This window comes from Erithacus rubecula, assembly GCF_903797595.1.
Source record: "Erithacus rubecula genome assembly, chromosome: 27".
In the NCBI taxonomy this organism is placed as follows: domain Eukaryota; kingdom Metazoa; phylum Chordata; class Aves; order Passeriformes; family Muscicapidae; genus Erithacus; species Erithacus rubecula.
In genome coordinates, this window is record NC_136679.1 from 1,300,173 (window position 1) to 1,328,081 (window position 27,909).

The following is a 27,909-nucleotide window of genomic DNA, read 5'->3' on the forward strand; positions in this document are numbered from 1 at the left end:
ATCCCGCCGCGCCCGCCACGTCGATTTTTTTAATGTTTTTATGCCGTTTTAGCCTTTTTTTTTTGGGTTGTTCCAGCCCGGCGCTGCGCCCCCCAGAGGCGGGCGTTCTTCTCCTTCCGCGCGCGCGCGCACGCGTGGGTGCGCGCTCCTCCCACTTTCCTCCCCCCCCCCCCCCTTCCCCTTCCCGACTATTTAAAGTCGCGACATCGCGGGCGGCGGCTCAGTGGAAGAAGAAGGCGGAGGAGGAGGGGGAGAGGGCGGGAGTGATTTTTTTTTTTATTATTATTATTTTTTTTATTTTTTTTATCCCCCTCTCCACTCGAATTTTGGGCCATGAACCCCAACTGTGCGCGCTGCGGGAAGATCGTGTACCCCACGGAGAAGGTGAACTGCTTGGACAAGGTGAGTCCCGCACGTGGGGAGCGGGATAAGAATTTGGATTTTTTTTTTTTTTTTTTTTTTTCCCCCCGTAGGATTGCCTCTGGGTTGGATGGTTTCACTCCTCACCCCAATTTTCCACTCAATCTCCAGGTTTTGGTGGTCTCCGACAGGATTCCAGCCCCCCCCTTTTTCACTTCCTTATGGCTCTCCCTCCCCCCCCCATCCTATTCCCGGGGTTATTTCCACCTTTCCCACTCCACATCCCGCTTTTCCCGCGGGTATTTCCACGCTCAATCCCCTCCTGGTGGGACCCCAAGGAAATCTGGGTGTCCCCCCCACCCCCATTTCCCATTTCCCCCTTTTCCAGGGGGGATTTCCACGCTGCCCCCTCCCCCCCCATATCCTGGGGGTCCCCGGAGTCCCGAGGGTCCCGCACGGAGCCCCAGGGAGGGGATGCAAATGGAGATTTTTTACATCCCCAGCTCTTCTTCGCATTGCAAATATTTTTATTTATTCGAATATCGCCGATTCAAAGGCAGCACATCCGTGTGGAGGCCCAAGGAAAGCAACAGTTAACGCTTCCCTGGAGCCGCCAACCTCATCTGGTTTCCATTATCGAGCTTTTCCCCCTTTTTTTTTTTTTTTCTTTCCCCTTTTCTTTTTTTAATTTTTTTTTTTTTTTGTAGTTTTTCATTTTAAATTTTCCATCCCAACTGATACTTCCCCATTCCAAAAAAATCCCATCCTTATGCTCCTCCCTTAACCCGGAGTATATATATATATTTTTTTAGGAGTTTTTTTTCCCCTCCAAACCAAACCAGAGGTGGGGAGGGTGATGCTGCCTCTCCATTCCCATGGGATTCACTTTCCTTTCCCTCCCCCCTCCTCTCCCAGGCTTCTGGGACAACCAGTTTAGGGACTAAAAAAAGTAACTGGGAAGAACGCCCCGCTCTCCAGCGGCATTCCTGAGCTCCAGCAGACCCTGTTGCTCGCATTTTTAAGGGATGATGCTTCTTCCTGAGGCTGGGAATGGCTGGGAGATGAACTCTCACCCCTGAGCTCTGGGATTTTTTTGGGGGGGAAGTGACTCCGTGCCCTAAAAGCTCCAGGAGCTGCTCCCTATTAGGAGGAAAAAGGGGTTGGGGGATTGGGATGAAAGAGAGGGAAGGGTTTGGGATTTGGGATATTTGGAAGGGAAAGGGGTTTGGGATTGTGGATAATTTGGAAGGGGTTTGGGATATTTGGATGGGAAAGGGGGGATTGGGATGAAAAAGGGGGAAGGGTTTGGGATTTGGGATATTTGGAAGGGAAAGGGGTTTGGGATTGTGGATAATTTGGAAGGGGTTTGGGATATTTGGAAGGGAAAAGGAGTGCTGGAGCTGTGGGTGCTTGGAAAGGAAAAGAGTTTGGGATTGTGAATGTTTGGGGGTTGTGGATATTTGGAAAAGAAGGAGTTTAGGATTATGGATACTTGGAAAGGAAAGAGTTTGGGATTGTGGATATTTGGAAGGGAAAAGGAGTTTGGGTTTTGTGGATATCTGGAGGAGTTCAGGATTGTGGATATTTGGAAAAGGAGGAGTTTAGGATTATGGATATCTGGAAAAGAAAGAGTTTGGGATTGTGGATATTTGGAAGGGGGAAGTGTTTAGGGTTGTGGATATTTGGAAGGGGGAAGTGTTTAGGGTTGTGGATATTTGGAAAGGAAAGAGTTTGGGATTGTGGATATTTGGAAGGGGGAAGTGTTTAGGGTTGTGGATATTTGGAAAGGAAAGAGTTTGGGATTGAGGATATTTGGAAGGGGGAAGTGTTTAGGGTTGTGGATATTTGGAAAGGAAAGAGTTTGGGATTGTGGATATTTGGAAGGGGGAAGTGTTTAGGATTGTGGATATTTGGAAAGGAAAGAGTTTGGGATTGAGGATATTTGGAAGGGGGAAGTGTTTAGGACTGTGGATATTGGAAAGGAAGGAATATGGGATTGTGGATATCTGGAAGGGAAAAGGGATTGTGGATATCTGGAAGGGGAAAGGGTTTAGGATTGTGGATATTTGGAAAGGGGAAGGTTTAGGATTGTGGATATTTGGAAAGGGGAAAGGTTTGGGATTGTGGATATCTGGAAGGGAAGGGGAGTGTCGGGGTTGGAGGTGATCGGGAGGGAAGGGGGGTCCCAGGGGTTTGGGGATCTCAGGGTTTTGGGGTCCCGGGTTTTGGGGTCCCGGGTTTTTTGGGGTGCTGGGTTTTGGGGTCCCGGGTTTTTTGGGGTGCCGGGTTTTGGGGTGCCGGGTTTGGGGGCTGTTCCCGGGCACGGTGAAGCGGCCGTGGCAGCAGCAGGACCCTGCAGTCACCATCTTGTCCCTCGGCTCTTCTCTCACTTCCTCCTCCTAACCCGGGCAGGGCCGGCCCGGCTGCGCGCCCCGACCCCGGAGCAGGAAACGGCTGTCCCCAAACTGTCCCTGTCCCTGGAATGGGCTGTCCCCAAACTGTCCCTGTCCCTGGAATGGGCTGTCCCCAAACTGTCCCTGGAATGGGCTGTCCCCAAACTGTCCCTGTCTCTGGAATGGGCTGTCCCCAAACTGTCCCTGTCCCATATCCCAAACTGTCCCTGTCCCTGGAAAGGGCTGTCCCCAAACTGTCCCTGTCCCTGGAATGGGCTGTCCCAAACTGTCCCTGTCCCATATCCCTGACTGTCCCTGTCCCTGGAATGGGTTTATCCCCGAACTGTCCCTGTCTCATATCCCGAACTGTCCCAGTCCCTGGAATGGGTTTATCCCCACTGTCCCAGCCTTTGGAGTGTCCCTGTCCCTGATTGTCCCTGTCCCTGCTTCTCCTGGTCCTTGGAATGTTCCTGTCCCTCATTGTCTCAACCCTTGGAGTGTCCCTGTCTCTGATTGTCCTTGCTTGTCCTGGTCTTTGGGGTGTCCCTGTCCCTGCTTTTCCTGGTCCTTGGAATATCCCTGTCCCTGCTTTTCCTGGTCTTTGGTGTGTCCCTGTCCCTGCTTTTCCTGGTCCTTGCCCCTGTCCCTGCTTTTCTCAACCTTTGGAATGTTCCTATCCCTGCTTTTCCCAACCCCTGGAGCTTCCTGTCCCTGCTTCTCCTGGTCTTTGGGATGTCCCTGTCCCTGCTTTTCCTGTTTTTTGGAGTGTCCCTGCTTTTCCTGGTCCTTGGTGTACCCCTGTCCCTGTTTTTCCCAATTCTTGGAGCTCCCTGTCCCTTATTGTCCCAGCCCTTGGAGTGTCCCTGTCCCTGCTTCTCCTGGTCCTTGCCCCTATCCCTACTTTTCCCAATGCCTGGAATTTTACTATCCTTGCTTTTCCTGACCCTCAGAGCTCCCCTGTCCCTGTTTTTTCCCAACTCCTGGAATTCCCCTATCCCTGCTTTTCCTGACCCTCAGAGCTCCCCTGTCCCTGTTTTTCCCAACTCCTGGAATTCCCCTATCCCTGTTTTTCCTGACCCCTGGAATTCCCCTATCCCTGCTTTTCCCAGCCTGTCCCGGGCAGAGTCCAAAGGGCAGAGGGGCTGTGCTGCAGGGAGGGAAAATCCACCTTCCTTTGGGGTTTTATGGGAACCTCCTTCCCTTTGGGGGTTTTATGGGAACCTCCTTCCCTTTGGGGGTTTTATGGGAACCTCCTTCCCTTTGGGGGTTTTATGGGAACCTCGTTCCCTTTGGGGGTTTTATGGGAACCTCGTTCCCTTTGGGGTTTTATGGGAACCTCGTTCCCTTTGGGGGTTTTATGGGAACCTCGTTCCCTTTGGGGTTTTATGGGAACCTCGTTCCCTTTGGGGTTTTATGGGAACCTCCTTCCCTTTGGGGGTTCATGGGAACCTCCTTCCCTTTGGGGGTTTTATGGGAACCTCCTTCCCTTTGGGGGTTTTATGGGAACCTCCTTCCCTTTGGGGTTTTATGGGAACCTCCTTCCCTTTGGGATTTGTGGGATCCTCCCTGTTTCACCCAGAGCAGGGACAGCCTGACGTGCCCCAAGTGGCTTTGGGGACATTGCTGTCCCTTCCCCCACGGGTTTCCGCTGGGGAAGTGACACCCTGGGCTGGGCTGGGCTTACCCTGGGCTGGGCTGGGCTTACCCTGGGCTGGGCTTACCCTGGGCTGGGCTCAGATCCTGGCATCTCTAGGTGTGGGGTTTGTTTTTTTTGATGCTCCAGGTGTGGGGTTTGTATTTTTTTTGGTGCTCCAGGTGTGGAATTTGTGGGTTTTTTGGTGCTCCAGGTGGTGTGAAGTTTGTGGGGTTTTTTTGGGGGGTTTTTTTTTGGTGCTCCAGGTGTGGGGTTTGTGGTTTTTTTCGTGCTCCAGGTGTGGAGTTTGTATTTTTTTTTTGTGCTCCAGATGTGGGGTTTGTTTTTCATTTGATGCTCCAGGTGTGGAGTTGGTTGTATTTTTTGGTGCTCCAGGTGTGGGGTTTGTTCTTTTTGGTGCTCCAGGTGTGGAGTTGGTTGTTTTTTTGGTGCTCCAGATGTGGAGTTTGTATTTTTTTTGGTGCTCCAGGTGTGGGATTGGTTGGGTTTTTTGTGCTCCAGGTGTGGAGTTTGTATTTTTTTGTTCCAGCTGTGGAATTTTTTGCTTTGCCTGCTGGGATCCAGAGCAGCTGTGTCCACCCTGGATCCCTGGAAATGCCCCAGACCAGTCTTGGAGCACCTGGGACAGTGGAAAATGTCCCTGCCCACTCTTGGGTGGCACTGGATGGGATTTCAGATCCATCCCAAACCATTCCATGATTATAAATCCAAAACATTTTTATTTCCACCATGGATTATCTCTGACCCCCTCACCTGGATAACCTGCAGAACTTTAGAGCTATTTTCCTTCAAATCCATGATTTTTCCAGTGAGGTTCTATTGCTCAGAAGAATTCCCAAAATGTGTGTTCACACTCAGAAACCCTGCTGGGATTTGGGATCACCTCCAGGCTCTGAATTGGGAATCTCAGGGCGTTGCTGCTCCTCTGAAACCCCTTTTGGAATCTGTCCTCCTTCTCCAGGAGCAGGATGCAGAAATAACTCAGCTCCCCTGTGTCCAGCCCTGCTCCAGAGTGGGAAAAGTGTTTTATGGGATCCCTGCTGGGGTTTTGGGGACATTTTTGGGGCTGGAATGGCCCTGCTCAGTGATTCCTGCTGGGAATGGGCTGAGATGGGGGCAGAGCCTGCTGGGGGTGCCAGGGATTTGGTGTTCCTGGATTTGGGATTGGGTTTCTTCCCTTCCTGGGTCTTGGGAATCTCCTATTCCTGGGTTTGGGACTGGGGTTCTTTCCCTGCTGGATTAAAGGGATCTGCTATTCCTGGTTTTGGGACTGGGGTTCTTTCCCTGCTGCATTAAAGGCATCTGCTGTTCCTGGTTTTGGGACTGGGGTTGTTTCCCTACAGGGATTTGGGGTTGGGGTTGTTTCCCTGCTGGGATTTGGGGTTGGGGTTCTTTCCCTGCTGGATTAAAGGGATCTGCTCTTCCTGGTTTTGGGGTTGGGGTTCTTTCCCTGCTGGGATTTGGGACTGGGGTTGTTTCCCTGCTGCATTAAAGGGATCTGTTCTTCCTGGGTTTGGGACTGGGGTTCTTTCCCTTCTGGGATTTGGGACTGGGGTTCTTTCCCTGCTGGATTAAAGGGATCTGCTGTTCCTGGTTATGGGACTAGGGTTGTTTCCCTGCTGGGATTTGGGGTTGGGGTTCTTTCCCTTCTGGGATTTGGGACTGGGGTTCTTTCCCTGCTGGAATTTGGGACTGGGGTTCTTTCCCTGCTGGATTAAAGGCATCTGCTGTTCCTGGTTTTGGGACTGGGGTTCTTTCCCTGCTGCATTAAAGGGATCTGCTGTTCCTGGTTTTGGGATTTGGGTTCTTTCCCTGCTGGACCTGCAGCTGCCTGTGCCAGATCCTCCTGAGATCCTGAGCAATTCCCTGAGAAAAGCCTCTGCAATCTGCTCAGCTCACCCCTGCACCTCTGCCACTCCCAGAAACCCCAAAAACTCCAATTCACCTGCTCATCCCTCCTTCCACACCCCAAAAACCGACAAAGGGGCAAAACCACTTTGGGAATGGATGAAACAACAAAACCCCCGAGGCTGCAGGAACAGCTGGGAACAGGGAGGTGGAACAAACCCATTGCTGGGAGCGACTGGAAGGAGGAAAAGTGTCCTTGGCAGGGCTGAGTCACATCCCCAGAGCCATGGGCAGTGTCTGTGACACTGGGGGAGGTGACACTGGGGGAGGTGACACTGGGGGAGGTGACACTGGGGGAGGTGACACTGGGGGAGGTGACACTGGGGAGGTGGCACCGGGTTTGGGGAGGAGAATCAGCCCTGGCAGCGATTTAAAGGGCAAATCCTGGTGATGGTTGAGGGTTTAAAAACCTTGGGTGTCATTTAGCTGAGCTCTAATTAGTGCTTGGAGCTGCTAATTGGGTTTTTGGGGTGATTGGGCTGAATTTTTGGGGTGGTTTGGGGGCTGAGAGGTCACCCCAGAGTTGCAGAATCTGCTGCAGGCTGTGCTTGGAGAGAGGAATCAATTTCATGAACATTTTAAAGGGCAAATCCCAGCAATGGTTGATTATTAAAGACCTTGGGTGTCGTTTCCCTTAACTCTAATTAATGCCTGGAGCTGCTAATTGGGTTTTTGGGCTGAATTTTTGGGGTGGTTTGGGGGCTGAGAGGTCACCCCAGAGTTCCAGAATCTGCTCCAGGCTGGGCTTAGAGAGGAGAATCAAATTTATAAAAATTCAACTTCATCAACATTTTAAAGTGGAAATCCCAGCGATGGTTGAGTGTTAAAGACCTTGGGTGTCATTTAGCTGAGCTCTAATTAGTGCTTGGAGCTGCTAATTGGGTTTTTGGGCTGAATTTTTGGGGTTTTTTGGGGGCTGAGGGGTTACCCCAAGGCTCCAGGATTTGCTTGGAAAGGAAAATCAAATTCATAAAAAATTTAAAATGGAAATCCTGGGGATGGTTGAGTATTAAAGACCTTGGGTGTCAATTACCTGAACTCTAATTAGTGCTAATTGAGTTTTTGACAGAGTTTTTGGGGAGCTGAGGGGTCACCCCAAGGCTCCAGGATCTGCTCCAGGATTTGCTTAGAGAGAAAAATCAAATTAATAAAAATTTTAAAGTGGAAATCCCAGCCAAGTTAAAGGCTTGGGTGTCATTTAGCTGAACTCTAATTAGTGCTTGGAGCTGCTAATTGGGTTTTTTGGGGTGATTGGGTTGATTTTTTTGGGGTGATTTGGGAGTTGATTTTTCCCCTTAGGGCTGTGAAACTCCAGGATTTTTTTCCCTGCCCACAAAAATCTCCAGAAAATTCCCACAGACCCCTCCAATCCCCATGGGAAATGAAATTTGGATTTTTTTTATTTTTTAATTGTGATTTTTTTTTTTTTCACTTTTTTGGCAATTTTTAGAGTGATTTTTGGAAGATTTTTGACCATTTTTATTGCAAATTTTTGGAAGTTTTTTGACCATTTTTATTGCCATTTTTGTACATTTTTTTAACCACATTTATTCCAATTTTTGGATGGTTTTTTTGACTATTTTTATTCAAATTTTTTGGAGCGGTTTTGACCATTTCATTGCAATTTTTAAAGGGCTTTTTGACCATTTTTACTCCAATTTTTGTACTATTTTTGATTTTTTGGATTCCTTGGCAGGAATTTGAGGATTTCCCTCAGGATTTTTCTGATCCCTACTGGGAATTTTAGGATTTTTGAGGAACCCTGGTGGGAATTACAGAATTTTGGGATCCCTGGAGGGAATTTTAGGGTTTCCATCAGGATTTTGGGATCCTGGGTGGGAATTTTGAGGTTCCAGTGAAATTTTGGGATCCCTGGTGGGAATTTTAGAATTTTGGGATCCCTGATGGGAATTTTAGGATTTCCATCAGGATTTTATAATCCCTGCTGGGAATTTTAGGAAATTTTGGGATTTCCAGCAGAATTTTGGGATTCCCTGCTGGGAATTTCAGGATTTTTCTGATCCCTGCTGGGAATTTTAGGATTTCCATCAGGATTTTTGTGATCCCTGCTGGGAATTTCAGGATTTTTCTGATCCCTGCTGGGAATTTTAGGATTTCCAGCAGGATTTTGGTATCCTGGGTGGGAATTTTAGAATTTTGTGATTCCCTGAAAGGAATTTTAGGATTTCCAGCAGGATTTTGAGACCCTGGTGGGAATTTTGGGATTTGGGAATCCCTGGCAGGAATTTTAGGATTTTTCTGATCCCTGCTGGGAATTTTAGGATTTCCCTCTGGAGTTTGTGATTCCCTGCTGGGAATTTTAGGAAATTTTGGGATTTCCATCAGGATTTTGGGATCCCTGGTAGGAATTTTAGGATTTTGGGATCCCTGGGACTGACAGCTGTCCCTTTTCCCTGCAGTTCTGGCACAAATCCTGTTTCCACTGTGAGACCTGCAAGATGACCCTGAACATGAAAAACTACAAGGGCTACGAGAAGAAACCCTATTGCAATGCGTGAGTTTGGGGTTTTTGGGATTTTGGGATTTTTTGGGGGATTTTTGGGATTTTTTGGGGGGTTTTAGGGATATTTTGGGGGTTTTTTTTGGGGAAATTTGGGATTTTTGGGGGGTATTTTGGGATATTTTGGGGGGATTTTTTTTATTTTTTGGGGGGATATTTTTGGGGCGATTTTTGGGATTTTTTTGGGGGGATTTTGGGGATATTTTGGGGGACTTTTGGGATTTTTGGGGAGAGATTTTTTGGGGAGGATTTTTGGGATTTTTTGGGGGCATTTTTGGGATATTAAACTAGTTAACAGTGGGGTGTTAAACCAGGGTTAAATCCATTAATTCTGGTATTAAACTAGTTAACATTGGTGTTAGACCAGGGTTAAATCCCAGTTAATACTGGTGCTAAACTGGTTAACACTGGTGTTAGACTGTGGTTAAATCCCAGTTAATTCTGGTATTAAACTAGTTAAAGTTGATGTGTTAAACCAGGGTTATGTCCCAGTTAATGCTGGTACTAAACTGGTTAATTCTGGTTATAAACCAGGGTTAAATCCCAGTTAATGCTGGTTTTAAACTGGTTTATTCTGGTGTTAAACCAAGATTATACTCCCAGTTAATACTGGTGCTTCCATTGATGGAAGTCTCAGAATTCCCTGGATTTTCCCTTTTTTCCACTTTTAGTCCAAAGTGCTCAAGCCAAGAGTCCAGCCCAGCCCTGAATGTCCCTCCCAGTCCCTCCCAGTGCCAAACTGGAGCCAAGGAGGGCACAGGGAATGGGGTGGGGACTGTCCCATCCCATCCCACCTGTCCCCAAGAAATTCCCACCAGCAGACCCTAAAACTCCTCCTGGATCAGCCCCCAAAACTCCTCCTGGCTCAGCCCCCAAAACTCCTCCTGGATTTTTGCTCAGCCCCCAAAACTCCTCCTGGATTTTTGGCTCAGCCCCCAAAACTCCTGGATTTTTGCTCAGCCCCCAAAACTCCTCCTGGATTTTTGGCTCAGCCCCTAAAACTCCTCCTGGATTTTGGCTCAGCCCCCAAAATTCCTCCTGGATTTTTTGCTCAGCCTCCAAAATTCCTCCTGGATTTTTGGTTTAGCCCCCAAAACTCCTCCTGGATCAGCCCCCAAAACTCCTCCTGGATCAGCCCCCAAAACTCCTCCTGGATCAGCCCCCAAAATTCCTCCTGGATTTTTGGCTCAGCCCCCAAAATTCCTCCTGGATCAGCCCCCAAAACTCCTCCTGGATTTTGGCTCAGCCCCCAAAACTCCTCCTGGATCAGCCCCCAAAACTCCTCCTGGATTTTTGGCTCAGCCCCAAAATTCCTCCTGGATTTTTGGCCGGAGGAAGCCCAACCCTTTTCCTCCTGCTCTCCCAAAAAGAAAAACTCAGGAATTTGGCAGGAGGCCACGGTTTGAACAGAGAGGATCCTGTGCTGGGGCAAATTTGGAAAAGCAGCTTTTCCCTGCCAGGATAAACTTTTTTTAATTATTGCTTTTCCAGCCCCTTCTCAGAGCTGTTCCTCCTCTCCATCCCAAACAAATTTTGGGCTCCTCCCAAAATTCCACCTCACTGGAATTAATTTCTGCTTCCCCCAAGACACTCCTGAGATCCCAAATCACCTGGGAAGTTTCACTTTTCTCACAAAATCCCAATTTTCCAGCTGCTCCCATTTCCCATAAAATGAGGGGAATGGGAAGAACAAAGAGTTGGGGCAATTTCAGAGCCTGGGGAATGAAGGGTTAAAGCAGCAGCAGCATCAAAGGCTCCTTGGAATGTCAGGAATTTCCCATTTTTATCCCACTTCCCCTGCAGCAGCAACAGCAAAATCAGCACCCCCAAAAATCAAAAACCACCATCCTGATTAATGCAGATATTTTGACCATTTTTTACTGTGATTTTTTGGAGTTTTTTTGACCATTTTATTATGATTTTGGGAGTTATTTGCCCATTTCCACTCTGATATTTCCCTGTAATTTATTTTTTTTTTTTGCTGTTTGGGATCAGGAGGTTTTTGGGTGAAATGTTGTTTTTTTTAGGGCAGGGATGGGATGGATTGAACTTTTATCCACCCCACAATTGCCATGCTAATGCTGGAGCCAGACAGGAGGAGATTCCCCTGACCTGATTTAGCAGCACCACAAAAGCTCCTGGGATTTTATGGGATTTTCTGGGATTTTCAGCCCTGACTGCTGTGGGGGGTGTGTTTTTCCCAGTTCCTCCCAGTTTTTCCTGGGGAAAATGGGATCAGCAGGAGCTGGGGCAGCCCCAGGAGGGAATTGTACCTCAGATCCCATTGATTGTGGGGAAGAAATCCCATTGATTGTGGGGAAGAAATCCCATTGATTGTGGGGAAGAAATCCCATTGATTGTGGGGAAGAAATCCCATTGATTGTGGGGAAGAAATCCCATTGATTGTGGGGAAGAAATCCCATTGATTGTGGGGAAGAAATCCCATTGATTGTGGGGAAAAATCCCATTGATTGTGGGGAAGAAATCCCATTGATTGTGGGGGAGAAATCCCATTGATTGTGGGGAAGAAATCCCATTGATTGTGGGGAGAAATCCCATTGATTGTGGGGAAGAAATCCCATTGATTGTGGGGAAGAAATCCCATTGATTGTGGGGAAGAAATCCCATTGATTGTGGGGAAGAAATCCCATTGATTGTGGGGAAGAAATCCCATTGATTGTGGGGAAGAAATCCCATTGATTGTGGGGAAGAAATCCCATTGATTGTGGGGAAGAAATCCCATTGATTGTGGGGAAGAAATCCCATTGATTGTGGGGGAAAAATCCCATTGATTGTGGGGGAAAATCCCATTGATTGTGGGGGAAAATCCCATTGATTGTGGGGAAGAAATCCCATTGATTGTGGGGAAGAAATCCCATTGATTGTGGGGAAGAAATCCCATTGATTGTGGGGAAAAATCCCATTGATTGTGGGGAAAAATCCCATTGATTGTGGGGAAAAATCCCATTGATTGTGGGGGAAAAAATCCCATTGATTGTGGGGAAAAATCCCATTGATTGTGGGGGAAGAAATCCCATTGATTGTGGGGAAGAAATCCCATTGATTGTGGGGGAAGAAATCCCATTGATTGTGGGGAAGAAATCCCATTGATTGTGGGGGAAGAAATCCCATTGATTGTGGGGGAGAAATCCCATTGATTGTGGGGAAGAAATCCCATTGATTGTGGGGAAGAAATCCCATTGATTGTGGGGGAAGAAATCCCATTGATTGTGGGGAAGAAATCCCATTGATTGTGGGGAAAAATCCAATTGATTGTGGGGAAGAAATCCCATTGATTGTGGGGAAAAATCCCATTGATTGTGGGGAAAAAATCCCATTGATTGTGGGGAAGAAATCCCATTGATTGTGGGGAAGAAATCCCATTGATTGTGGGGAAGAAATCCCATTGATTGTGGGGAAGAAATCCCATTGATTGTGGGGAAGAAATCCCATTGATTGTGGGGGAGAAATCCAATTGATTGTGGGGGAGAAATCCAATTGATTGTGGGGAAAAATCCAATTGATTGTGGGGAAAAATCCAATTGATTGTGGGGAAAAAATCCCATTGATTCTGGGAAAAATCCCATTGATTGTGGGGGAAAATCCCATTGATTGTGGGGGAGAAATCCCATTGATTGTGGGGGAAGAAATCCCATTGATTGTGGGGAAGAAATCCCATTGATTGTGGGGGAAGAAATCCCATTGATTGTGGGGAAAAAATCCATTGATTCTGGGGAAAAAAATCCCATTAATTCTGGAAAGATCCCATTGATTCTGGAAAATTTAAAGCCCCTTTTCCCCAGGATCTGGGGCAGAATCTGTTCCCAATCCCAAATTCATCCCACACCCAGTGCAGATCCCTCAGTGAACTCAGGGCTGAGCAGAACCTGCCTCAAATCCTTGTGGGATTTCCCCAAAAATCCAGATTATTCCCAATCCCAGCTCCACCCCTGGGCTGGAGTTTTCCAGGTTGTTTTCCAGGTTATTTTTAATTTCCTCCTCCCACTGTTTTCCACTTTTCCTGAGCTCCCCAGGGATGGATTTCTGTTTCCCAACCCTGTTTCCCAGGGATGGATTTTTTTGTTTTCCAGGGAGGATTTTGGTGTTTCCCAGCCCTGATTTTCCCAGTTTTCCTGAACTCCCCAGGGATGGATTTCTGCATTTTCCAACCCTGATTTCCACTTTTCCTGAGCTCCCCAGGGATGGATTTCACCATTTCCCAAACCTTATTTCCATTTCTCCTGAACTGAACTCCTTAGGGATTTCTGCATTTCCCAGCCCTGATTTCCAGTTCTCTTGAATTCCTCAGGGATGGATTTCTGCTTTTCCCAGGGATGGATTTCTATTTCCCAACCCTGATTTCCAGGGTTGGATTTTTCTGTTTCCCAACCCTGATTTCCACTTTTCCTGAACTCCTCAGGGATGGATTTCTGCATTTCCCAATCCTGATTTCCACTTTTCCTGAACTCCCTAGGGATGGATTTCAGCATTTCTCAACCCTGATTTTCACTTTTCCTGAGCTCCTCAGGAATGGATTCCTGCATTTTCCAGGGATGAATTTCTATTTCCCAGCCCTGTTTTCCAGGGATGAATTCCTGCATTTCCCAATCCTGATTTTCACTTTTCCTGAGCTCCCCAGGGATGGATTTGTTTCCCAACCATGTTTTCCAGGGATGAATTTCTGTTTTTCCCACTTTTCCTGAACTCCTCAGGGATGGATTTCAGCATTTCCCAATCCTGATTTCCATTTCTCCTGAACTGAACTCCTTAGGGATTTCTGCATTTCCCAACCCTATTTTCCAGGGATGAATTCCTGCATTTCCCAACCGTTTTCCAGTTCTGAGCTTCTCAGGGATGGATTTCTGCATTACCCAACCCTGATTTTCACTTTTCCTGAACTTCTCAGGGATGGATTTCTGCATTTCCAAACCCCTGATGTCCAGTTCTGCCTTTCCCAGGGATGGATTCCTGCCTTTCCCTGCTGTTCCCGGTGTTAGCAGTGCCCGGGGCAGGGCTGGGATGCTGTTGCCATGGCAATGGTCCAGGCTGGCAGGGTGGGGATGCTCCAGCTCCAAAAGGAGCCTCTGCCCTGCCCTGGGGGATGTTCACATCGGGAATATCGGGAAATCCACAGGGAAAACCCTCAGGGTTTGTAAAAACCCCGGGCAGAGGTGATGGGGAATGCTCTGGGATTCCCTGGGGGAATTCTCCCAAAATCCAGGATGGTTTGAGCTGGGAATGCTCTGGGAATTCTCCCAAAATCCCAGGATGGTTTGGGCTGGGAATGCTCTGGGAATTCTCCCAAAATCCCAGGATGGTTTGAGCTGGGAATGCTCTGGGATTTCCAGAGGGAGTTTCTGCTCTGGGATCTCCCAGAGTCCCAGGATGGTTTGGGCTGGGAATGCTCTGGGAATTCTCCCAAAATCCCAGGATAATTTGGGCTGGGAATGCTCTGGGATTCCCAGAGGGAATTTCTGATCTGGGATTCCCAGAGACCCAGGATGGTTTGGGCTGGCTCTTGGCTCTCCTCACAAAGCTGGGAATGCTCTGGGATCTCCCAAAATGGGGACAGTGGCACTCATGGGGACAGTGGCAGTGGCACTGTGGGATAGTGGCACTAAGAGGGACTGTGGCAGTGGCACTAAGGGACAGTGACAGTGGCACTAAGGGATGGTGGCACTCAGGGGCAGTCCCAATGGCACTAATGGGCACAGTGCCAGTGGCACTCAGGGACACAGTGGCACTAAGGGATGGTGGCAGTCATGGGGACAGTGCCAGTGGCACTAAGGGACAGTGGCACTCATGGGCACAGTGGCACTAAGGGACAGTGGCACTCATGGGGACAGTGCCAGTGGCACTCAGGGACAGTGTCACTAATGGGGACAGTGGCACTAAGGGACAGTGCCAGTGGCACTCATGGGGACAGTGGCACTAAGGGATGGTGGCACTCATGGACACAGTGGCATTCATGGGCACAGTGGCACTAAGGGATGGTGGCAGTCATGGGGACAGTGCCAGTGTCACTAACAGTGGCAGTGTCACTAATGGGGACAGTGGCACTCAGGGACAGTGCCAGTGGCACTCATGGACACAGTGGCACTAAGGGACAGTGGCACTCATGGGGACAGTGCCAGTGGCACTCAGGGACACAGTGGCACTAAGGGATGGTGGCAGTCATGGGGACAGTGCCAGTGGCACTCATGAGGACAGTGGCACTAAGGGATGGTGGCACTCATGGACACAGTGGCACTAAGGGATGGTGGCACTCATGGGGACAGTGGCAGTGTCACTAACAGTGGCAGTGTCACTAATGGGGACAGTGGCACTCAGGGACAGTGCCAGTGGCACTAGGGGATGGTGGCACTCAGGGACAGTGTCACTCAGTGTCACTAACTGTCCCCCTGCAGACACTACCCCAAGCAATCCTTCACCATGGTGGCAGACACGCCCGAGAACCTGCGGCTGAAACAGCAGAGCGAGCTCCAGAGCCAGGTGAGCCCCAAAACCCCTGGGACACACCTGAGCTGAGCCAGGTGAGCCCCAGAACCCCTGAGACACACCTGAGCCAGGTGAGCCCCAAAACCCAAACCCCTGAGCCAGGTGAGCCCCCAAACCCCTGGGACACACCTGAGCCAGGTGAGCCCCAAAACCCAAACCCCTGAGACACACCTGAGCCAGGTGAGCCCCCAAACCCCTGGGACACACCTGAGCCAGGTGAGCCCCAAAACCCAAACCCCTGAGCCACACCTGAGCCAGGTGAGCCCCTGAGACACACCCGAGACACACCTGAGACAGGTGAGCCCTGAGACACACCCAAGACACACCCGAGACACACCTGAGACAGGTGAGCCCCGAGACACACCCGAGACACACCTGAGACACACCTGAGACAGGTGAGCCCTGAGACACACCCAAGACACACCCGAGACACACCTGAGACAGGTGAGCCCTGAGACACAGCCAGACACACCTGAGACACACCTGAGACACACCTGAGACACACCTGAGACACACCTGAGACACACCTGAGACACAGCCAGACACACCTGAGACACACCTGAGACAGGTGAGCCCTGAGACACACCCGAGACACACCTGAGACACACCTGAGACAGGTGAGCCCTGAGACACACCCAAGACACACCCGAGACACACCTGAGACAGGTGAGCCCTGAGACACACCCAAGACACACCTGAGACACACCCAAGACACACCAGAGCCAGGTGAGCCCCAAAACCCAAACCCCTGAGCCACACCTGAGCCAGGTGAGCCCCGAGACACACCAGGTGAGCCCCTGGGACAGAAACAAACATTTGTGGGGATGAGGAGCGGCCTGGGGGGGGTTGCTGGTTTTTCTGGGGGGGGGGAACTGAGCTGTGCAGGTCCTGGACAGTGACAGGGATGGGACACTGGGCACCTGCAGGGACAGGGTGACAGGGACAGGGTCCTGGACAGTGACAAGAATGGGGTGACAAGGTCAGGGTGACAGTGACAGGCTCCTGGACAGTGACAGGGATGGGACACTGGGCACCTGCAGGGACAGGGTGACAGGGTTGAGGAGATGCAAGAATGGGGTGACAGGGATGGGTGACAGGGACAGGGATGGGGTGACATGGATGAGACACTGGGCACCTGCAAGGACAAGGTGACAGGGACAGGGTCCTGAACAGGGACAGGGTGACAGGGACAGGGTCTTGGATAGTGACAGGGACAGGGTGACAATGACAGGGTCCTGGGCAGTGACAGAAATGGGACACTGGGCACCTGCAGGGACAGGGGTGACAGGGATGGGGTGACAAAGAACTGCAAGGATGGGTGACAGGGACAGGATCTTGGACAGTGACAAGAATGGGGGGACAGGGACAGGGTGACAGTGACAGGGACAGGGTGACAGTGACAGGGACAGGGTGACAGTGACAGGGATGTGACCCTGGGCACCTGCAGGGCCAGCAGCCCTTCCCTGTCACTCTGTCCCCTCTCTGTGTCCCCTCTCTGTGTCCCCTCCCACTCACAGGAAGCTGCTGCACCACAATATCCCAAAAATGTCCCCAAAGTGCCACCCTGGTGGCCACAGGCTGCTTTTTCTGAGCCCAGGTGGGACAAATTGCAGCTTCCAATCCTGGAATTTGGGCACTGCCCTTCCTCTGGGGGGGTGGCACTGCCACTCCTGTCCCCAAACTGTCACCTGGGTGACACCAGGGCAGGGGTTGGGATGTGGGAAAGATTTTTCTGGCTCCACTCAGGGTGTGGAGGGAGCAGCTCCCCCAGGAAAATTAATTGTGGGGGTCTAAATTAATTAATTATTAATTTATTATTTAAAATATTTATTTATTTTATTATTTTATTTTTACTTATATTATTGTTTATTAATTATAATAATTTATTAATTATTATTTTACTTATTTATTAAATTATTCTCATCATGAGGGTGTTTTTTTTAATTTATTCATCATTAATTTATCATTATTAAATTCTCATCATGGGGATATTTTTTAAATTTATTCATTATTAATTTATCATTATTAAATTATTCTCATCATGGGTGTTTTTTCATTTATTCATTATTAATTTATCATTATTTATTAAATTATTCTCATCATGGGGGTGTTTTTTTAATTCATTCATTATTAATTTATCATTATTAAATTATTCTCATCATGGGGGTGGTTTTTTAAATTTATTCATTATTAATTTATCATTATTAAATTATTCTCATCATGGGGATATTTTTTTAATTTATTCATTATTAATTTATCATTATTAAATTATTCTCATAATTTTTTAACTGGGCAAACTGGGATTGGTGGCCCCTCCTGAGCCAAATCCAGTTCAGAATTAAAACTGTTCAAATCCCAATTTTGGTTAAAACTGTGCTCAAATCCAGGATTTTTATTTAATTCTGTTCAAATCCAGTTTTTATAAAACTGTTCAAATCCCATTTGTTGTTAAAACTGTGCTCAAATCCTTTTTTTTTAATTGTTCAAATCCTGTTTTTTAAAACTGTTCAAATGCAATTTTTAGTTAAAACTGTGTTCAAACATTTTTTTTTTAATTCTGCTCAAATCCCATTTTTACTTAAAACTGTTTACTTAAAACATGTTTACTTAAAACTGTCCAATTTGTTTTTCATTTAAATTCTGTTCAAATCCTGTTTTTTAAAACTCTTCAAATCCAGTTTGTTTTTTATATAAATTCTGTTCAAATCCTGTTTTTTAAAACTCTTCAAATCCAGTTTGTTTTTTATATAAATTCTGTTCAAATCCTGTTATTTAAAACTCTTCAAATCCCATTTTTAGTTAAAACTCTGTTCAAATTTTTTTTTTTTTATTCTGTTCAAATCTCCTTTATTAAAACTACTCAAACCCCTATTTATTTTCATTTAAATCCCATTCCAACCCATTTTTTCCATTCTTCCTCACCCCATTACCAATTAAAACAACACCCAAACCCTTTTTTTTTTTTAATTCTTCACCCCATCATATTTTTAATTTTTCCCCATCCCATTTTTCCCTCCCAGATCCGTTACAAGGAGGAATTTGAGAAGAACAAGGGCAAAGGATTCAGCGTGGTGGCTGACACCCCCGAGCTGCAGAGGATCAGGAAAACTCAGGATCAGATCAGCAACGTGGGTGACACTGAGGGGACACTGAGGGGACACTGAGGGGACACTGGGGAGGTGACAAACACAGCCTGGGGTCCAAATTCCCAAAATTCTGGGTGGAATAATGATAAATAAATCCCTGGGATTTGGGAGATTGGGGGGATTTGGGAGAGCAACGTGGGTGACACTGAGGGGACACTGATGGGACACTGAGGGGACACTGAGGGGACACTGATGGGACACTGGGGAGGTGACAAACACAGCCTGGGGTGCAAATTCCCAAAATTCTGAGTGGAAAAATGATAAATAAATCCCTGGGATTTGGGAGGTTGGTGGGATTTGGGACGTTGGGGGGATTTGGGACATTGGGGGGATTTGGGGGAGCAACGTGGGTGACACTGAGGGGACACTGATGTGACACTGAGGGGACACTGAGGGGACACTGGGGAGGTGACAAACACAGCCTGGAGTCCAAATTCCCAAAATTCTGAGTGGAAAAATGATAAATAAATCCCGGGAGTTTGGGACGTTGGGGGGATTTGGGACGTTGGGGGGATTTGGGGGAGCAACGTGGGTGACACTGAGGGGACACTGAGGGGACACTGGGGAGGTGACAAACACAGCCTGGGGTCCAAATTCCCAAAATCCTGGGTGGAAAAATGATAAATAAATCCCTGGGATTTGGGAGATTGGGGGGATTTGGGGGAGCAACGTGGGTCACACTGATGTGACACTGAGGGGACATTGTCACTTCCCCAGCAATGTCACCACAAACACAGCCTGGGGTCCAAATTCCCAAAATCCTGGGTGGAAAAATGATAAATAAATCCCTGGGATTTGGGAGATTGGGGGGATTTGGGGGAGCAACGTGGGTGACACTGATGTGACACTGATGTGACACTGAGGGGACACTGAGGGGACACTGAGGGGACACTGAGGGGACACTGAGGGGACACTGGGGAGGTGACAAACACAGCCTGGGGTCCAAATTTCCAAAATTCTGGGTGGAAAAATGATAAATAAATCCCTGGGATTTGGGAGATTGGGGGGATTTTGGAGAGCAACATGGGTGACACTGATGTGACACTGAGAGGACACTGAGGGGACACTGAGGGGACACTGGGGAGGTGACAAACACAGCCTGGGGTGCAAATTCCCAAAATTCTGAGGGGAATAATGATAAATAAATCCCTGGAATAAATCCCTGGGTTTTGGGAGATGCTGGGGGGATTTGGGAGATGTTGGATTTGGGAGGTTGGTGGGATTTGGGAGATGTTGGTGGGATTTGGGAGGTTGGTGGGATTTGGGAGATGTTGGGGGGATTGGGGGGATTTGGGAGATGTTGGGGGGATTTGGGAGATGTTGGGGGGATTTGGGGGATTGGGGGGATTTGGGAGATGTTGGATTTGGGAGGTTGGTGGGATTTGGGAGATGTTGGGGGCATTTGGGGGATTGGGGGGATTTGGGAGATGTTGGATTTGGGAGGTTGGTGGGATTTGGGAGATGTTGGGGGATTTGGGGGGATTGGGGGGATTTGGGAGGTTGGTGGGATTTGGGAGATGCTGGGGGGATTTGGGGGATTGGGGGGATTTGGGGGATTGGGGGGATTTGGGAGGTTGGTGGGATTTGGGAGGTTGGTGGGATTTGGGAGATGCTGGGGGGATTTGGGGGATTGGGGGGATTTGGGAGATGTTGGATTTGGGAGGTTGGTGGGATTTGGGAGATGTTGGGGGGATTTGGGATATTCATGGATGGACTGGGATGTGTGGGAATGGACTGGGATGGGCAGGGATCATCCCTGGGGTGATGCAGGGCTGGATAAGGATGGGATGGACTGGGATGGGCTGGGATGGATTGGGATGGATTGGGATGGACTGGGATGTGTGGGAATGGAAGGAATAGACTGGGATGGATAGAGGTGGATATGGATGGACTGGGATGGACTGGACTGGGATGGGATGATCAGGGATATTCAGGGATGCTCAGAGATGCTCAGGGATATTCAGGGATGCTCAGAGGTGCTCAGGGATATTCAGGGATGCTCAGGGATATTCAGGGATGCTCAGGGATATTCAGGAATGGACTGGGATGCTCAGAGGTGCTCAGGGATATTCAGGGATGCTCAGAGGTGCTCAGGGATATTCAGGGATGGACTGGGATGCTCAGAGGTGCTCAGGGATCCAGGTCTGGCTGGGGCAGAGCAGCAGGCACAGCTCCCCCTGCCCCAAATCTCCCACACAGGGAGCTGAGTCCCCTTGGGCTGCTGGGGAAAGGCAGGAAAGTTCCTGGGGAAGGGGCAGGGCTGGACCCTGCTGGATCCTGCTGGATCCTCCTGCTCTGTCCCTCCTTTCCATCAGAAGCCTCTTGGCCTCTGAGCTGCTGCAGCTTTCCCAGCCCCAGGATTCCTGTCCTGGAGCTGCTGGGGAAGGGTTTGGAGTGCCCCTGGTGTGAGCAGCAGCTCCCACACACCCAGCAGGGATTTTTCACTCCCTGGCTCTCTCTCCCTGCAGCTCTCAGCATCCCCTGGGATGTGATGGACACAGCAGAGCTGCAGGATTTTCCCTGGGGCAGCTCTGAGCTGGCAGAGTGGGGCTTGGGGCTGGGCTAGGGGGGGTCTGGGGACATGAAGTGACAGCAGAGAGCTGAGCCCAGCCCCCCCCAGCCTCTCCCAGCCATTCCCAGCCATTCCCAGTGCCTGGCTGCCAGCCTGGGCTGGCCCTGACCCACTTACAGAGACAGACAGGGAGCAGCTCCAGCCCTGTGCCTGCCAGCAGTGGGGGCAGGGCAGGGGGCTGTGCCCCAGAACAGCCCAGTCTGGGGGCAGGGGGACCCTGGGATGGGGCTGGGGGTGGGGCTGGGCACATCCTGGGGCTGGGAATGGGGCTGGGGGTGGTCTGAGCACATCCTGGGGCTGGGAATGGGGCTGGGGGTGGTCTGAGCATATCCTGGGGCTGGGGATGGGGCTGGGGGTGGTCTGAGCATATCCTGGGGCAGGGGATGGGGCTGGGGGTGGTCTGAGCACATCCTGGGGATGGGGATGGGGCTGGGGGTGGTCTGAGCATATCCTGGGGCAGGGAATGGGGCAGGGAATGGGGCTGGGGGTGGTCTGAGCACATCCTGGGGCTGGGGATGGGGCTGGGGGTGGTCTGAGCATATTCTGGGGCAGGGGATGGGGCTGGGGGTGGTCTGAACACATCCTGGGGCAGGGAATGGGGCTGGGGGTGGTCTGAACACATCCTGGGGCAGGGAATGGGGCTGTTCCTGATTCTGGGGCTGTTCCTGAGGCTCTCCCTGATCCCAGACCTGTCCTGGGGCTGTTCCAGGGGCTGTCCCTGTTCCCAAATCTGCTCCTGGGGCTGTTCCAGGGGCTGTCCCTGATTTTTGCTGGGATGCCAAAAACAGCTGAGCTGGGATGAGTGAAGGATCCTGGAACCCTCCAGGCTGGAAAAGCCTCAAGCCCAGCCCTGTCCCCAAGTGCCACATCCACTTTTTTGGGGGGGAGGCTTTTAACCCTTTCAGTGACTCCACCAGGCAGCCCCAATCCTTTTTCCAAATTAATTCTCCCTAATTCCCAATCCCACCCTCCCTGAGGCTTCATCCCACCCTTTTTTTTTTGGGGAGAAGCTGCTCCAGGGGGGCTCTGAGCTGTCCCCCACCTTTCCCTGAGCGTGTCCCCCCCTTTCCCTGAGCGTGTCCCCCCCTTTCCCTGAGAGTGTCCCCCCTTTCCCTGAGAGTGTCCCCCCCTTTCCCTGAGTGTCCCCCCCTTTCCCTGAGAGTGTCCCCCCCTTTCCCTGAGCGTGTCCCCCCTTTCCCTGAGCGTGTCCCCCCCTTTCTCTGAGTGTCCCCTGAGTGTCCCCCTGTGTCCCCCCTGCAGATCAAGTACCATGAGGAGTTTGAGAGGAGCAGGATGGGCCCCGTGCCCAGCGAGGGGCCGGAGCCCGAGCGCAGGAACTGCCCCGAGAGCGGCGGCCAGCGCAGGGCAGAGGGGCAACTGGGGCAACTGGGGCAGCCTGGGGGCACAGGTGAGCACCCCTGGCACAGACACCCCACCTTGGGGTCACCCAGATCCCACCCTGGGTCACCCAGATCCCACCTTGAGGTCATTTCAAATCCCAGTTCATGGATCCACCCAGATCCCAGTTTGGGGTCACTTCAAATCCCAGTTCATGGATCCATGCACAGCCCAGTTCATGGATCCATTCACAGCCCAGTTCATGGATCATCCAAATCTGAGTTTGGGGCCACCCAAATCCCACTTTGGGATTATTCAGATCCCAGTTTGTGGATCCACCCAAATCCCAGTTTGGGGTCACTTCAAATCCCAGTTCATGGATCCATGCACAGCCCAGTTCGTGGATCATCTGAATCTGAGTTTGGGTCACCCAGATCCCAGCTTGGGGTCATTTCAAATGCTGGTTCATGGATCCATGCACAGCCCAGTTCATGGATCATCTGAATCCCAGTTTGGGTCACCCAGATCCCAGCTTGGGTCACCCAAATCCCAGTTCGTGGATCCACCTACATAACACTTCATGGATGCACTCAAATCCCAGTTCAGGATCCACCACAATCCCAGTTCAGGATCCATTCTTCACTCCCCATCTCAGTCCATGGATCCTCCTTTCCCCCATCCCAGTTCCTGGATCCCTCATTCCCATCCCAGTTCAGTTTCTCCTTTCCCCCATCCCAGTTCCCGGTTTCCCCATCCCAGTTCCCGGTTTCCCCATCCCAGTTCCCAGTTTCCCCCATCCCAGTTCCCAGTTTCCCCCATCCCATTTTCCAGTTCCCCCATCCCAGTTCCCAGTTTCCCCATCCCAGTTTCCCCATCCCAGTTCCCGGTTTCCCCCATCCCAGTTCCCAGTTTCCCCCATCCCAGTTCCCAGTTTCCCCCATCCCAGTTTCCCCCATCCCATTTTCCAGTTTCCCCATCCCAGTTCCCAGTTTCCCCCATCCCAGTTCCCAGTTCCCCATCCCAGTTTCCCATCCCAGTTCCCCGGTTTCCCCATCCCAGTTCCCGGTTTCCCCCATCCCAGTTCCCGGTTTCCCCCATCCCAGTTCCCGGTTTCCCCATCCCAGTTCCCAGTTTCCCCCATCCCAGTTCCCAGTTTCCCCCATCCCAGTTCCCAGTTTCCCCCATCCCAGTTCCCAGTTTCCCCCATCCCAGTTCCCAGTTTCCCCCATCCCAGTTCCCAGTTTCCCCCATCCCAGTTCCCAGTTTCCCCATCCCAGTTTCCCCCATCCCAGTTCCCGGTTTCCCCATCCCAGTTCCCAGTTTCCCCATCCCAGTTTCCCCATCCCAGTTCCCAGTTTCCCCATCCCAGTTCCCGGTTTCCCCCATCCCAGTTCCCAGTTTCCCCATCCCAGTTCCCGGTTTCCCCCATCCCAGTTCCCAGTTTCCCCCTCCCAGTTCCCAGTTTCCCCCATCCCAGTTCCCAGTTTCCCCCATCCCAGTTCCCAGTTTCCCCATCCCAGTTCCCAGTTTCCCCATCCCAGTTCCCAGTTTCCCCCATCCCATTTTCCAGTTTCCCCATCCCAGTTCCCAGTTTCCCCCATCCCAGTTCCCAGTTTCCCCATCCCGGTTTCCCCATCCCAGTTCCCGGTTTCCCCATCCCAGTTCCCGGTTTCCCCATCCCAGTTCCCGGTTTCCCCCATCCCAGTTCCCAGTTTCCCCCTCCCAGTTCCCAGTTTCCCCATCCCAGTTCCCGGTTTCCCCCATCCCAGTTCCCAGTTTCCCCATCCCAGTTCCCAGTTTCCCCATCCCAGTTCCCAGTTCCCCCATCCCAGTTCCCAGTTTCCCCCATCCCAGTTCCCCGTTTCCCCCATCCCAGTTCCCAGTTTCCCCATCCCAGTTTCCCCCATCCCAGTTCCCGGTTTCCCCATCCCAGTTCCCAGTTTCCCCATCCCGGTTTCCCCATCCCAGTTCCCGGTTCCCAGTTTCCCCATCCCAGTTCCCGGTTTCCCCCATCCCAGTTCCCAGTTTCCCCATCCCAGTTCCCGGTTTCCCCCATCCCAGTTCCCAGTTTCCCCCATCCCAGTTCCCAGTTTCCCCCATCCCAGTTCCCAGTTTCCCCATCCCAGTTCCCAGTTTCCCCCATCCCAGTTCCCAGTTTCCCCCATCCCAGTTCCCAGTTTCCCCCATCCCAGTTCCCAGTTTCCCCATCCCAGTTTCCCCCATCCCAGTTCCCGGTTTCCCCCATCCCAGTTCCCAGTTTCCCCATCCCAGTTCCCAGTTTCCCCATCCCAGTTTCCCCATCCCAGTTCCCGGTTTCCCCCATCCCAGTTCCCAGTTTCCCCATCCCAGTTCCCGGTTTCCCCCCATCCCCGTTCCCCGTTTCCCCCATCCCAGTTCCCAGTTTCCCCCATCCCAGTTCCCAGTTTCCCCCATCCCAGTTCCCAGTTTCCCCCATCCCAGTTCCCAGTTTCCCCATCCCAGTTCCCCCATCCCAGTTCCCGTTTCCCCATCCAAGTTCCCGGTTCCTTCCCCATCCCAGGTTCCCGGTTTCCCCATCCCAGTTCCCGGTTTTCCCCCATCCCCAGTTCCCAGTTTCCCCCCATCCCCAGTTCCCGGTTTCCCCCATCCCAGTTACCGGTTTCCCCCATCCCATGTCCCAGTTTCCCCCATCCCAGTTCCCGGTTTCCCATCCAGTTCCCCCGTTTTCCCCATCCCAGTTTTCCCAGTTTCCCCATCCCAGTTCCCAGTTTCCCCTCCCATCCCAGTTCCCAGTTTCTCCCCATCACAGTTCCCAGGTTTCCCCCATCCCAGTTCCCAGTTTTCCCCATCCCAGTTCCCAGTTTCCCCCATCCCAGTTCCCAGTTTCCCCATCCCATTTTCCAGTTTCCCCATCCCAGTTCCCGGTTTCCCCCATCCCAGTTCCCGGTTTCCCCCATCCCAGTTCCCGGTTTCCCCCATCCCAGTTCCCAGTTTCCCCATCCCAGTTCCCAGTTTCCCCCATCCCAGTTCCCGGTTTCCCCCATCCCAGTTTCCCCATCCCAGTTCCCGGTTTCCCCATCCCAGTTCCCAGTTTCCCCATCCCAGTTCCCGGTTTCCCCCATCCCAGTTCAGTTTCTCCTTTCCCCCATCCCAGTTTCCCCATCCCAGTTTCCCCCATCCCAGTTCCCAGTTTCCCCATCCCAGTTCCCAGTTTCCCCCATCCCAGTTTCCCCATCCCAGTTCCCAGTTTCCCCCATCCCAGTTCCCAGTTTCCCCATCCCAGTTCCCAGTTTCCCCATCCCAGTTCCCGGTTTCCCCCATCCCAGTCCCCAGTTTCCCCATCCCAGTTTCCCCATCCCAGTTCCCAGTTTCCCCATCCCAGTTCCCAGTTTCCCCATCCCAGTTCCCGGTTTCCCCCATCCCAGTTCCCGGTTTCCCCCATCCCAGTTCCCGGTTTCCCCCATCCCAGTTCCCGGTTTCCCCCATCCCAGTTCCCAGTTTCCCCCATCCCAGTTCCCAGTTTCCCCATCCCAGTTCCCGGTTTCCCCCATCCCAGTTCCCAGTTTCCCCATCCCAGTTTCCCCATCCCAGTTCCCGGTTTCCCCCATCCCAGTTCCCGGTTTCCCCCATCCCAGTTCCCGGTTTCCCCCATCCCAGTTCCCGGTTTCCCCCATCCCAGTTCCCGGTTTCCCCCATCCCAGTTCCCAGTTTCCCCATCCCAGTTTCTCATTCCTGTCTCACAGTTTTCCAGCAGCCGCCTCCATCCCAATCCTACGGCTACAAGGAGCCGGCGGCTCCGGCCTCGAGCCAGCGCAGCGCCCCGGCCGCAGGGGGGGTGAGTCCAGTCTGGCCCAGTCTATCCCAGTCCAGCCCAGTCTATCCCAGCCCCCCATTCTCACTGAGGGTCCTCAGGAATGGCTTTGGGAGGGGAGGGGGTGAGTCCATCCCAGTCCAGCCCCCCATTCCCACCCCAGGGGATCCCTAGGAGGGGCTCTGGGAGAGGAGGGGGTGAGTCCAGTCCAGCCCAGTCTATCCCAGTCCAGCCCAGCCCCCCATTCTCACTGAGGGTCCTCAGGAATGGCTTTGGGAGGGGAGGGGATGAGTCCATCCCAGCCCATCCCAGTCCAGCCCCCCATTCCCACCCCGGGGGATCCCTAGGAGGGGCTCAGGGAGGGGAGGGGGTGAGTCCATCCCATCCCAGTCCATCCCAGCCCCCACTCCCACTGGGGTCCCCAGGAAGGGCTCAGGGAGGGGAGGGGGTGAGTCCATCCCATCCCAGTCTATCCCAGTCCAGCCCAGCCCCCCCATTCTCACTGAGGGTCCCCAGGAAGGGCTCAGGGAGGGGAGGGGGTGAGTCCATCCCATCCCAGTCCATCCCAGTCCATCCCAGCCCCCAGTCCCACCGGGGTCCCCAGGAAGGGCTCTGGGTGGGGTTGGGTGTTTGGGTTTGGCACGGGGACCCGCCCAGTCCCTGGGGAGGGGCTGGGAGCCCCCTGTGCTGGGGAAGGACAGTGACAGTGACACCCATGGCTGTGGTAGTGACCCCTGTGACCCCTGGGGCTGTGACAGTGACCCCTGGGGTTGTGACAGTGACCCTTGTGTTCCCCTGGCTGTGACAATGTCCCCTGTCCCTGTGTCCCCATGGCTCTGACACTGTCCCCTGGCTGTCCCCCGGCTGTCCCCTGTCCCCCTGGCTGTGACCATGTCCCCTGGCTGTGACACTGTCCCCTGCCCCCATATCTGACACTGTCCCTGTCCCCCTCTCCCCTGTCTGTTGCCTGTCCTCTGTCCCCGTTTCTGACGCTGTCCCTGTTCCCCTGTCCCCCCTGGCTGTGACACTGTCCCTGTCCCCTGGCTGTGACACTGTCCCCTATCCCTGTGTCCCCATGGCTGTGACACTGTCCCCATGGCACTGACACTGTCCCTGTGTCCCCCTGTCCCTATGGATCTGACACTGTCCCCTGTCCCCATGGCTCTGACACTGTCCCTGTGTCCCCCTGTCCCTATGGATCTGACACTGTCCCCTGTCCCCCTGGCTGTCCCCTGTCTCCCTGGTTGTCCCCTGCCCCCTCTCTGACACTGTCCCTGTCCCCTGTCCCCATCTCTGACACTGTCCCTGTCCCCTGCCCCCTGGCTGTCCCCTGTTCCCCTGGCTCTAACACTGTCCCTGTCCCCTCTCTGACACTGTCCCCTGTCCCCTGTTTGTCCCCCTGTCCCCCCTCTGACACTGTCCCTGTCCCCTCTCTGACACTGTCCCTGTCCCCCTGTTTGTCCCCCTGTCCCCCCTCTGACACTGTCCCTGTCCCCAGAAGCGTTTCCGTGCCGTCTATGACTACACGGCGGCCGACGAGGACGAGGTGTCGTTCCAGGACGGGGACACGATCATCAACGTGCAGCAGATCGATGACGGCTGGATGTACGGCACGGTGGAGCGCACGGGCGACACGGGCATGCTGCCCGCCAACTACGTGGAGGCCATCTGAGCCCGGGGCCACCTGTCCCCGCCCTGTCCCCTCCCCTGGCCCCGCCCTGTCCCCTCC

The 27,909-nt window shown here is 51.9% G+C and overlaps 2 protein-coding genes across 2 annotated transcripts in view; one reads left to right on the plus strand and one right to left on the minus strand.

Moving 5' to 3' along the window:
- Positions 1 to 210: 210 nt before the first annotated feature.
- Positions 211 to 27,909, plus strand: LASP1 (LIM and SH3 protein 1). The gene is made up of 7 exons (XM_079327619.1): positions 211 to 402; positions 8,736 to 8,830; positions 15,244 to 15,328; positions 18,355 to 18,462; positions 22,313 to 22,434; positions 26,078 to 26,204; positions 27,679 to 27,909. Exons 1-7 carry the CDS (start codon positions 334 to 336, stop codon positions 27,850 to 27,852), a joined length of 780 nt encoding a protein of 259 aa, XP_079183745.1. The 5' UTR covers positions 211 to 333; the 3' UTR covers positions 27,853 to 27,909.
- CACNB1 (calcium voltage-gated channel auxiliary subunit beta 1) overlaps positions 27,353 to 27,909 on the minus strand; it is a 79,078-nt gene continuing 78,521 nt past the window's right edge. The window contains exon 14 of the mRNA XM_079327580.1: positions 27,353 to 27,366. The gene's annotated coding sequence lies outside the window, so the exon portion shown is untranslated. The remainder of the gene's footprint in view (positions 27,367 to 27,909) is intronic.

Coding starts and splice junctions, on each gene's coding strand:
- LASP1 (XM_079327619.1), top strand. CDS start 334: ATGAACCCCAACTGTGCGCGCTGCGGGAAGATCGTGTACCCCACGGAG. Junction 403..8,735: donor AGGTGAACTGCTTGGACAAG/GTGAGTCCCGCA, acceptor TTTTCCCTGCAG/TTCTGGCACAAATCCTGTTT. Junction 26,205..27,678: donor GCGCCCCGGCCGCAGGGGGG/GTGAGTCCAGTC, acceptor CCCTGTCCCCAG/AAGCGTTTCCGTGCCGTCTA.